The sequence below is a fragment of the Tachypleus tridentatus genome, chromosome 2 (assembly GCF_004210375.1).
Source record: "Tachypleus tridentatus isolate NWPU-2018 chromosome 2, ASM421037v1, whole genome shotgun sequence".
In the NCBI taxonomy this organism is placed as follows: Eukaryota; Metazoa; Arthropoda; class Merostomata; order Xiphosura; family Limulidae; genus Tachypleus; species Tachypleus tridentatus.
In genome coordinates this window covers 133,172,460-133,185,374 of record NC_134826.1, presented here as the reverse complement: position 1 = coordinate 133,185,374, position 12,915 = coordinate 133,172,460, and the positions used below count along the sequence as shown (strand labels likewise).

At 30.5% G+C, this 12,915-nt stretch overlaps 1 protein-coding gene across 8 annotated transcripts in view; it reads right to left on the bottom strand.

The window, feature by feature from the left end:
- LOC143245142 (calcineurin-binding protein cabin-1-like) overlaps positions 1–12,915 on the bottom strand; it is a 93,496-nt gene that overhangs the window by 54,831 nt on the left and 25,750 nt on the right. For all 8 annotated transcript variants that reach the window (XM_076491080.1, XM_076491083.1, XM_076491081.1 and 5 more), the window contains exons 13-15: positions 8,429–8,508; positions 5,431–5,540; positions 2,894–3,047 (exon numbers count right to left, since the gene is read on the bottom strand). In XM_076491080.1, the coding sequence (XP_076347195.1) occupies positions 2,894–3,047; positions 5,431–5,540; positions 8,429–8,508 (344 nt within the window). The remainder of the gene's footprint in view (positions 1–2,893; positions 3,048–5,430; positions 5,541–8,428; positions 8,509–12,915) is intronic.

Here is a 12,915-nt window from a genome sequence, read left to right as displayed (position 1 = left end):
ATTTATAATGTTATAAATTTTTTTAAGGCTACCTTTATATATGTATACTATTAAATATCAAAGTATTTTTTATAGGAAAAGAAAAATGGATTTATTAATTAGGAGGTTTATACATGCATGTGTACCACATGGTTTAAGTAAAAGTCATAAGTATCTGTTGCATAATACAATAACTATTAATTACACTCTGTATCTCATGAATGTTTAAAATCTAATCCTGAATAAATTAGTCAAGAAAATGTCTAAATTCATATTAAATAAATTTCAAGAAAGTCTTCAAAAGCCAGAATTTTGAACAACATGACACATGCATTTCAACAAAACAAGTAATACTGTTAATTCACTTTGTTGTAACTAAATTTACAAACCACGGGAAGATTGTTCGAGATCAAACCTTTAAAATGCTGAAGAAAATAAGATGTTTTTCCATAGAGAGGATGCCATAATTTTAATACCTCACGAACACTAATTAAACTTCTTGAGTGCAAGTACTCTCAAAATAAAACATTTAAGCTTATAAACTATGGAGTATTATTCTGATCTTAAATAGTTTTAGAATAATGCCAGAATACACTAGTACCACTAGTAACACAGTGCCATGGACGAGATAATTCCTTCTCAATAATACCTAACATCAACGCTAGATGTCAGCATCATACATGCAGTTGACCTACTTAAAAATTACTTAATTTTGTTGAAAAAAAAACTAGAATAGGAGCTGCCATGGCAGCTGAAATGCTTGGCAGTCAACAGATTAATAAGTTGGAATGAAAAAGAGAATCAAGAAGAACATCCTTTTAAAATCAACCTTAAGCAACATAAAAGTTCACAAAACAAGTGCAGTCTAGTGACATGTGGTAAATAAAGCATAACTTCTACAATATCTGTTTTGTTAATCCATGACTGGATAATGACTAGAAGAAGATTATTTCCTCAATTTGTCTGATATGCCTTTCTTTATATCTACATACAAATGATTTATAGGTTTCAGTCATTACTTTTACTTAACCCGAGATAAATTTTAAGAACTGGTTATTGTACTTTATGATATTTCTAACACTTTATGTGCATAGGTATATATTAGTGACAAGAAAGACCAGCTGTTAAAAGTGTAATTTTTTGTGCACAGAAATACTGAACAAATTTTTCTGTAGACACACAAGAGCCAGAAATAGAAAGATAATGAATTTTCTTAAGAACTTGTTACAAATTAAACATATAAACAAAAAAATCTACTTCAACAATTTAATCATCGTTCACAGCACTTTCTCGTTGATGAAATCTCAAATTTTCAAGTGTCACCCAATGTTTAACATTTATGTACATCTCAACTAATTAATTGTTCATGATGTTTGTAACTGAGTTTAGTAGACATTTCACACAAACACTTATCATATAGAGAGTTATTGGCCAAATTAGCAACATGTCAGATTACTAACATGATACTAATAAAATGTTTGCTGTTACAGACAAAAATGTGAGTAGTTTCCCTGTACTAAATTTATGTCATTTTATACATAAAATATGATGTTTAATCTTTTCAGGTTTCTAAGATTCTGACGGTGATTTTATGTTTCAGAATTATTTCCTATAATAACGACATATACATACACCTGATCGATTAGCCTCAACTTAGAGGTTTCCCATATCAAACCCACGTGGTTAAGTATACAATGATTCAGAAATGCTACAGAGATTTCAGAGTATAATAATTTCTTTTCCATTGTTTAACAACCATGTCTCAGCCTGGTCGATTAGCCTCAACTTAGAGGTTTCCCACATCAAACCCGCGTGGTTAAGTATACAATGATTCAGAAATGCTACAGAGATTTCAGAGTATAATAATTTCTTTTCCATTGTTTAACAACCATGTGACAGTCTAATTTAAGTTATGACTTGTATATGTATTAATGAATGATGGTGCAAAAATGGCTATTAGTTAGATAGGTTTAACAGTGTCTATAACTTTCCTCAGATCAAATTACATTCAGAAAAACCAAATATAAGTTGAGCTATCATTTTTTTCTCCATTTTGAACTTTTCCTTAAATTTAACATTTTATATACTTTATTCAATACTATAAGTAACATAAAAGAAACATGCTGAATAGATTTATTGCAAACTAGATCTCACCAGTCAATCTGGTTCAATAGGCTTTTGTTATCTTTGAAATTTAAATTCCTTTACAAACAAAAGAAACATTTTTGTTTCAAATAAGGTTTTTTTTTTTCCCATATAGACTCTTCAAAAGACAGAAAGATAAATAGATTGTTGTTGATACTGATATGAAAATTTAGGAATTGAAAACAACAAGTAGCTTTCCTGCAATGAAAAGAAGCATTTTGATACGGAATGTTTATTTCTTTCCTAACCATTCAGAGATACAGAGTATAACAGACAGATATTTGGTTATTATATGTTATATATTATTTGGTTATTAAAAATACAGTCAAGAGCTTTTATTCTGAGTAAAATAAAGTGACTGTAGGATAAAAATCATGGCAGTCAGCATTACAGAAGACATTAATATTGTTTTATTGAGGAACTGTCTAATAACGTCCTGAAAATTATGTGAATGTTCATCACTCTTCTGGTAGAATATTACTACGAGGAAAAACATCTCCAATACTTCAAGTAATGTCAGCTCTAATAATATAATTAGAAATTACAAATGAAAATCAAAAATTAATTTAAAGCTATAGTAAATTAACTAATGTAAAAAATAAAAACATAAAAAGCAGTATTTAATTATATATATATATTTAATTGAAAACGTTTTTGTAAAAAAGAATATTAAAGCAGTTAGTTAGATAACTTATAAGCATATGATGATATTACATATATATGTAATATATAATGATATAATATTACATTTATCATCCTGAAAACTTACCACTTCACATTACTTTTTTCGCTCAAGTGTTTTAAGTAGCAATAAAGAAGGTCCAGTATTCCACCATTATTTTGATGTTTAACAAAAAAGTTTCTTACATCTTCTTTTTCTTCAAAACAGAGTGAGTTGGTGGGTTTCAATGTTTTCTTTTCTTCTGTAAGAATGCACTCTTATCAAGTCAGAATCAAAATGAATGTTTGACAAAGATTATCCTTGAGAAATTAACACAATTACCTATGGAAAGTGATTAGTGAAAATAATGGAGAAACTGAATTCTGGGAAAACAAACACTTCAAGAAAACTAGTATCAACAGATGTTTTACATTTTCACATATTAAAATAGATCTCTGAAACAAAAATAAGTCAAATAACATATACCTTGGGCAGCTGCAAACAAAACATAATTACAGGAACCATGAAACAAATCACTAACTTTTTATAGAGTTTCAAATCAATTCATTGAGAATACGAATGTGAGCTATCACCATTTAACAATAAAAATATCCTTTTATGAAACAAACATATCAAATATCTTCTACTGAATTTGTTGGACTGACCTCACTACAATCAGAAGTTAGTATTACAATTAACCAATATTTCATGTTGCTAAAAGAAGCAACAACCAAGAATGTTTACTCTCCAACACTTGGTTTCATTATTTATTCATCTTGTTTGAGAGTAGACTGTTTGAAAACGTAGTCTTTTAAGATCTTGCAGTAAAAACTGAACTGGAAAATGTAAACCTGTGATTAGGTCTAACCACAAACCTGAACAACATTTAATGTCCTCTATCTATAAGAATCTAAAATTTTTTTTTAAAAATAACCTGGACTAAACAAATTTCCTAGTTAAAAGATGTATAATGTTCCTATGAATAAAGAATTATCTATCACTAGTACATCTCACTTGCATGAACCATTATTCATCAAAATTGAAGATCTAAGATTCCGTTATTTAGAATTTCTTAATCAGTTTGCTACATATAGGTGTTTTGATGTGCTTTGATTTAATGAAAACCTCATAAAGCCACTAACCACACAAATATTTATACAAGATTAGAATTTGATTCGAAATAAAATATTTTAGTGTAAATGCATAATTGCTAGAAGAGCGAGACCATACACTATGATGGACTGAAGTGTTTTAGATGGTAAGTCTGCAAAAGTTAAAAAAAAGAGCACAAAACTGTTTGTAAGGTGTGTTATTTTCAATAATAGAGGTAATTATTTAGCTGTCCTTCTTTCTCCAATCCTTCCATTATGCTGTCCAATACCTAAACCCCCAAAAGATTTGATCCCATGTCCAATGAAATGATGAAAAATGAGACTTGATCAACTGTTTATTTGTTTTTGAAATACATGAAAAGATACTCACAAGCTATCTACACTGACCATTCATAATTTCAAACTGATACTCTAGAGTTAATGAACAGCACTCCCCACTGAGTCTTGAGGTACCTTTATTCATGAAACAGAGGGGATTTGAACATCACAATCATAATTCACCCATAACCTTAAAGCATGGAGATCAATTTTTTTTTTTTTTTTCAGTGGTAACAGGATGTGATGACACAGCTGAACTGGTAACCTTATTAGTTACTACTAAAATAACAAAAAAAAGATTTCTTGAAATAGCTGAATGGATTTGGATGAAAGTTGGTATGACCCAACTTAGAAGTGATTAGTTTTTGGAAAATAAAGGTCAAGGTAATGAAAAAAAAATCCCTATCTGTTAACATGGGGGTCAGCTTTCACACAATTTTTGCTCTATAACTCACTAAAAAGTGACCAGATTTCAATAACATTTGGTGGACATATGGAGAGTTAATTCTCATTGTCTTGCCCAAAATGGACATGCTTTTATATTATTTTATAGTTGAATATCATTGGTGCAGCATGACAGAGGTATGCACTCTTCCAAGTGCCCCTTCAGTTAAGAAAGGTACTATACCAATGGTATTTTAAGAGCTTAATTATGCACTTGTCAGCATAATTAAGACATCAGCTAAAAATAATAAATCCTCCCAAAAATACTTTATGATAAAATATGCTGAGAAGCTATAGAAGAATCAAGCAAGTCACAAATTGACAAAAACTCTTATCTTATTCCTCCAAACCTTTCATAAACAAATCTAGAAAAACAACACTCATAACAAAGAAAATACTGAACTCTCTTCATTCTGATACTAATGTTTCCAACTTTCTATCTATTTAAATATTATAGATAAGATTTTTCTGAGTTAGCAAACTAATAAGCTTTTACATACCTTAAAATATTTTTCAAATAATGACTACAGATAAGAGGTTTTGTATTTTTACATAATGGCTCATTTTATCTGACAATTTCACATAAAAGCATTTGGATATTAATAAAATTTTCCATTTGTAAACCAGATTTCACATAAAAATTTATTAAATGTATTTCTTTCTATTTTATTTCATACACAAATCTTTATGAAGAAACTAAACATAAAAGGTTTATGATATCAGTAGAGGAAAGCTCTTGGTTGGCTAGTGTAATCTGGCATCTTGGCTTACCACGTGAATCTGTATTTTCACACTGGCCATAGGTGTGGTCCCCTCCTCGCCCATCTTCAGTGTATATAATACCTTCTTCCTCTTCCCTGAATTCTTCCCTTTTGTCTCCCCTGTATAAATAAATAATAAAAACTGCACTTTGATTTTCTTGTGTGGCAATTGATGTGTATGGGAAGGAAGACAAATCATAATCAAAATCATAGATTTTCAATATTTTATTTAAAAATATACAAAACTTGATCACTTACACTCTTGACTGTTAACTTTTACATGAAAAGAAACTAGCAAGTCAATAGATCAGGTATTTTATACCAAACAGCCACAATGGCTACAGCTATTTGAACTAAAACATATATTTAATCTATAATATTGTTTATGTTCTATTTAACCAGTTATATCAATAAACTGAAGTTCTTAATGGAAAAGTTTTTCAATATTACATCAACATTTTAGCATTCATAAGATATTTTTTCCAAGACAACAAGTACCAAAGTCTAATGAAGATGTATAGAAGGACTTAATAGGTGTACAGTCATTTGAAACTGATGTGATTTCAATTGCTTCAGCCACCTTTATCATGAAAATAACCATTGATTGTGACATGTAGCTCAAACTTTGCAAGCCTTAATCAAGTTTAAATTATTTAGTATCTTGTTAAAGGTAGTAGGAGATACACCTAATTTCAACAGGAGGGTTCTCTTTCCTAACCAAGGCTGAATAGTAATAAGTATTTCTGAACATTCCTGGTTCTCTAACAAGACCTTTTGGGAAGTTAGAATGGTAATATGAAAGGAATGGTCCACAGAAAAAGGAAGTCCAAACTTTAAAAACAAGGACAAAAATATTGCATGGGGAATCCTCTTCATCCCTGCATAGATGCTGGAATTCCTGATTGTTGGTAGCTTCACCCCATCCTTGAAACAAAGCATTTGTGAAAAGATGAAACTTTATATGAGGTGGAAGTGGTAGTGTCTCAACTTAACAACTCCTCAAGATCGAAGAATGATCCAGACAAAGGAAACTGAGGAAACCACTGGATTAACACTTACAATTCTCAGTAGCATAAAGACCAATAAAAGGATTGCTTGTATTCTTGCCTCAAAGGCACAAAGGAATTGGAGTCATGCCTACATCTCCAAGAAAGAAAGAACCATCCATGCAGTGGGAGCAGAAGATGTGAGTAAGAGTGTACCATCCTATTCTATAGCATTGAACCAGATGGGAGACAGCTAAGCCTCATTGAGAGATAATATGGAAAATAGAAGATACCCAGACCAATGACATATTGAATTGAAGCAAGAACAGGTACCTCAGTACTGATAGGGTAGTCTGTCTTGGTTGTTTTTGTAAGTAGAATCAGGACGTGATAGTCTGAAAACTGATGTGATAGTGCCAGTAGTAACCAGTTATGCGTGGAGCAAAATGCACGCTTAAAAGCAATTGAAAAATAGACCAAAATATCACACACTAAGAACCAGCTTATCCTAAAATGGCTTCCTTTTCATTTGTCATGGGTCATGTAAAGATTGTGTTGATTACCATTGATTGGAACAGTGTTTTGAGAAGAAAAGTTGTTTTGCTGGAGTAAAGTAAGTTTGGGCCTTCTGCTGCATCCATCCTAGGGAATCAAACCATGGATCCCAGCTCTGCAAGCCTGTAAATATATTAGTGTCTTACAGTGGGACTGAAAATCCAACAGATTAAAAGAAAGTACATGAAATATAAAATATAGATTGCCCTCAATTAGAGCTTCAAAGTCTTTATGCCTCCCAGAAGACCACCACATACACCAATATGTGTCCATCTCATAAAGAACAAGATCACTAAGAGTCTCAACTAAGAGTGACTCCTGCAACTGAATGTTATGTGACACCAGATATCACAAGTGGAATAGGAGAGAAATAACTCGCTTCAGTGCCAAAAATAATAATCTGAAAATTCATAACATAAATCTGTTTGCAACTGGAAGAAAAAAAATTGAAATTAGTATAATGATTATTATAAAAATCAACTAGAGAACACAATAACATTCAAACTATTTCTAAACATACCGAGAAATCCACTGATGATGCTTTGTTATGAAAAAACTGAAAACATTATCTGACCGAGGTACTTGTGTATAGTACCAAAATAAAGGATGTATTAAATATAGAGTACCATGATATAAATATTGCTACAAGCAAATAAGTGCAGTATAAAAGACTGGAGCAAGCAAGAAAAGAAATCAAACCAATGCTTAGATGGGAAAGGAAGAAACCCTAGCACTCAAGTAATAGCTATAAGTGGGAGAGGAGTGTGTGTTTTATAACATTAAATTCACTTGAGACTAATTCAGAGGTCATACACTGCAAAAACTATATAAAGCTTTCAGTTGGACTCTTTTGAATATCTTTTTGAAGGTGTAATCAAAAGTGCATAAGAAAAACCACAACTGCTAAGCCTAGTTTACAGCATGGCATTACAGTAACTTGACCTCTTAGCAAACTTGCCTGTAAAACTGTAACACCTGAACCTTTTGATTGTATAAGGAGTATATGACAAAAAATTTACTATATTGTAGTTAAATATTTTAGGGTTAAATGCCTATATGTATCAGTTGTAATTTTCTTCTACAGAAAGTTAAAATTAGTAATATTAATTTTTAGTCATTATTTTTAAGAAACCAAACAATTTATTAATTTACAATAATATTTAAGATTATGACAAACTGTTGAAAATATAAAATTTCTTTAGTTAATACACATAAGAAAGTCATCATGACATCAACTTTACTTCAAAAATAAATATATATAAATATACTTCTGATGGTAATTATTTTTCATCTGTTCCTTGAAAAACATTTTTTGCACCAAACAACCACTGAAAGTTATTTTAACAATATTTATATAGAAGACATCACATTAATGTACAAAAGCTCTAATAACTCTAGCATCATTCCAAGATATCCAGGATGGGATAAAAAAACAAAACAAAATACATTAACTGTGGAAAATCTTACATTAGTTGAGCTGGTAGAAACTTCTGTATCAGCTCCTGATAATTAACATGATCCTGCGGTTTCTTTGTAGTGTTACGAACCTAGAAATACAGTAATGACTAATTATGTATGTGATGAAAAATAACCAAAGAATTTATTTTTCCAAACATTAGAGCAGCAGTATATCAACTAGGAAGACAAAAAAAAAGAAAACTATCTAACTTCTTATCAAAATTTACTAAATTTCCAGCTTTAATATGATTTAGTGATGGAAACCAAAACCCAAGATTCCAGATGGAAACAAAGTTCAGATGTGTGGTAGGTTCCTTATTTTATTCTGATTTTAACAGATGCTGGAAATAAAAAGCCAGATAGACTTACTTTTTTAGTGGAAAAAGCACTACAGGGTCTAATAAAAGAAGATTTATAACATCATTTAGTAAAATATAATATTATAAATGGAAGCCATCATGGATTTCCCAAAAGCAAATCTAGCTGCACTAAGCTGGAAGGTCTCTTTGAGGACATTATTTGGATGAGGAAAAGAGTACAGACTTGTATACATTTAAGAGTTTCAAAAGCTTTTGGTACCACATGAAAAATTAACTAAGAAGCTCATAACAGCATATGGCTTGAATACATACTGATTAATTCGATTTTAAGGTGGGATGGCAGAAAGCAAAAGGTTATAATTTGAGCCCTGTGAAACTGTACTCTTGTTACCAGTGGAGAACCCCAACAGACACTGCTTTATTCTTTCTTACTTATACTAAAGATATCAGTAGGAGATGGTTAGTAATCCAGAAAGTCTGCTGATAACAATCAAATCTAGGATATTTCAAGCTGCACTGAATGAGGTATCATAGACTAGCTTGGAAAGTTGAGAAAATACTTAGTTTATGATCTTTAATAACATTAGATGCAAGGTAATACATTTAGATTATAATTTGGATCATTACATGTTTAATGTACATGGAAACCAACTCAATAGCGGTCAAGCCACTGAACCTGTGCTCTGTTGCTGGTAGTAAAGACAATAACTTTTTAGTATGTATCTATAGGAATAGTGAGATAAATAAAAAGAAGTAATTATTGATATACAAATTAATCTTTCCATACAGGAGACATGATTAGCACTAATTTGTAACCATCAAAGTAACCACAAGATTAGTCATACTATCACATTTGGTAATGTAGGCAACTCTTCACAAAATTTTGCAGACTATCAGTAAACATTACAAGTCTTTGGAATACAACAAATCAGATTTTTTTAAAATTAACTATTCTTACTAAAACTTTCTCTGTGAATACATGGAGTCTCATTCAAAGTGTTGACTGCTCCAAGTACACAGTGATTTTCATGCTGAGAATAAAAATACTGAAAATTATCATATTTCAACTGAATAATCTCAAAACCTCAAACATAAATATAAATTTCTCTTCTTTTTGTAATGACTGCAAATTGTAACAGGAAACCCTAACTGTTTATTATAAATATAAATTATTGTATTATAAACATATAAATAGCTTATAACAATATATATCTTAAAGATCATAACAATATATATCTTTTTACACTTAATTTTATTGTTTTATTCACCTTTGACCCATATTTATAACTTATAATCTCACCACACAGTTGTAAATCACTCAGCAAACGTACAGCACGCATTACTCAATCGAATTGTACGAGTCACTCATGAGCATACCTTGTGAAGATATTTTTTCTTTATTTTACCTCATGTATCATAAAACATTACAAGTTTTTGACATTTTACTCACTTTTATAACAATAAGTAAAAATCACACATGAAACACAGAAAATATAGTACTTCACACGTGAAACACAGAAAATATAGTAATTCACACATGAAACACAGAAAATATAGTACTTCACACATGAAACAGAAAATATAGTACTTCACACGTGAAACACAGAAAATATAGTACTTCACACGTGAAACACAGAAAATATGGTACTTCACACATGAAACAGAAAATATAGTACTTCACACATGAAACACAGAAAATATAGTACTTCACACATGAAACACAGAAAATATAGTACTTCACACATGAAACACAGAAAATATAGTACTTCACACATGAAACACAGAAAATATAGTACTTCACACATGAAACACAGAAAATATAGTACTTCACACATGAAACACAGAAAATTAGTATTTCAACAACAGAAAAATATAGTACTTCACACATGAAACACAGAAAATATAGTACTTCACACATGAAACAGAAAATATAGTACTTCACACGTGAAACAGAAAATATAGTACTTCACACGTGAAAGACAGAAAATATAGTACTTCACACGTGAAGACAGAAAATATAGTGAACACATGACAGAAAATATAGTACTTCACACATGAAACACAGAAAATATAGTACTTCACACATGAAACAGAAAATATAGTACTTCACACATGAAACACAGAAAATATAGTACTTCACACATGAAACACAGAAAATATAGTACTTCACACATGAAACACAGAAAATATAGTACTTCACACATGAAACACAGAAAATATAGTACTTCACACATGAAACACAGAAAATATAGTATTTCACACGTGAAAGACAGAAAATATAGTACTTCACACGTGAAAGACAGAAAATATAGTACTTCACACATGAAACACAGAAAATATAGTACTTTGCTTTTTATATGCAAAAACGGCTCGTTTGGGTTGAGAAAATATTTTACATAGAAGAGCGCTCAACGTTTCGACCTTCTTCGGTCATCGTCAGGTTCAAAAGGAAAGAGGTAACTGACCGGAAGCTGACCACATGTTTGAAAGGGGGTTGTGTAACTGAGTGTCGGAATGTAGAGGGCGGTATTCATGTTTGAATAAATAATTTTATTTATTTTATTATATTAATAAAGGTATAAAGGTGTTCCTTTATATTGGTTTATTTTGGGTTTAAGTTGTTGTATAAGTAAGGCTTCTTTAATTTTGCATTTGTTTATGTTTGTTTCTTTATTTAGTATTTGAGTGTTTTCTATGGTTATATTGTGTTTATTTGACTTGCAGTGTTCAAAAACGTGTGAAGGTGACTTTTTATGTTCTTTGAATCTGGTTTCCATTTTTCTACTTGTTTCTCCAATATAGAAGTCGTGGCAGTTATCACATTGTATTTTGTAAATAATGTTGGTGTGGTGCTTGTCAGTGTAGTTTTTACATAGTATAGACCTCAGTTTTGTGCCTGGTTTTTGAATAAATTTGGTATCAACTGGAATGTCATATTTTGTTACTAGTTTTTGCCAAATGTTGGTTATTTGTTTGCTGATGTCAGGAATATATGGTATACAGCAGTATATGGTTTCGTGATTTTTGATTAGGTGAGATATATTTACTTTAGTTGGTTGATTTTGCTTTCTGTCTAGGTGTGTGCGTATAATGTTTTCTACGGTTTGTGGAGGAAACTTATTGATGTTGATGAAGTATTGTTTTATTTTGTCTAATTCATTGTTAATTTTATCTGGTGAGCATAGTTTTATGGCTGTGTTTATTTGGTTTCTTAGTATGTTGAGTTTTTGTTTTGTTTCATGTGCTGAGTCCCAAGGAATGTATAGTCCAGTATGGGTGATTTTTCGGTGGATTTCTGTTTTGAATTGTGTGTCGGTTCTTGTAATTTTCTCAACAAGTGGGTTTCTCGACATCACTGATAGTACTTTGCTGTTGAAGGAGCTTTACCTACTTTTTTATACTGATGGTACTACTACACTAAATAAATTTTATTTAAATTAAATAATGCACTTAAGAACACAGAATAATAACATGCACAAAGTAAACAATGCTATATAATTATCATAAAGTTTGTACCTTTCTAACAATGTGATAAGAGCCTTTATAAATTCAGTTAAGGTCATCAATGTGTTTCACACAGGAATAAAGTTTCAAACTAGATGAAAAATATACAATTTACTGTTCAAAAAGGATGTAAGATAATATATCATTTGATAGATTAAAACTTTGATTGTCTATTGGTTATACAAAATATGGCATAAAATATCATAGAGAACTGCTGGAAATTTGTGAAGAAGAGGATGGGACAGGTGGGTGTGGCAAGTGGATCTGATTTTCCAGTTTATGGTTCCATAAATAAATAAGATTGAAGACTATAAAAATTAAGCACTTCCCAAATAATAACTGTATTATAACAAGTAACTTACATTAAATTTTGTACTTCTTGGAGGAGTGGTAAATAAGTTATAGAATAAGGAAAATCTAGAGAGCAAATGTCACACAATTTTTATACTATGAGAGATTGAGTTTTTAATATTTTCTTACAAAATTAAGAACTTATATGACATTAAAAATTAATTTACTATCTACATTTTGATTCCAAGTTGGTTTGTATACATGGGTAATAAAGCAGTTTAAATTTTGAATCTAACTCTGAAGAAAATGTTGTATTTGTGCACAAAAGGGTAAAGCCTCACTTTATACTGTGGACAGTTTTGGTCACATTATTTAAAAAAG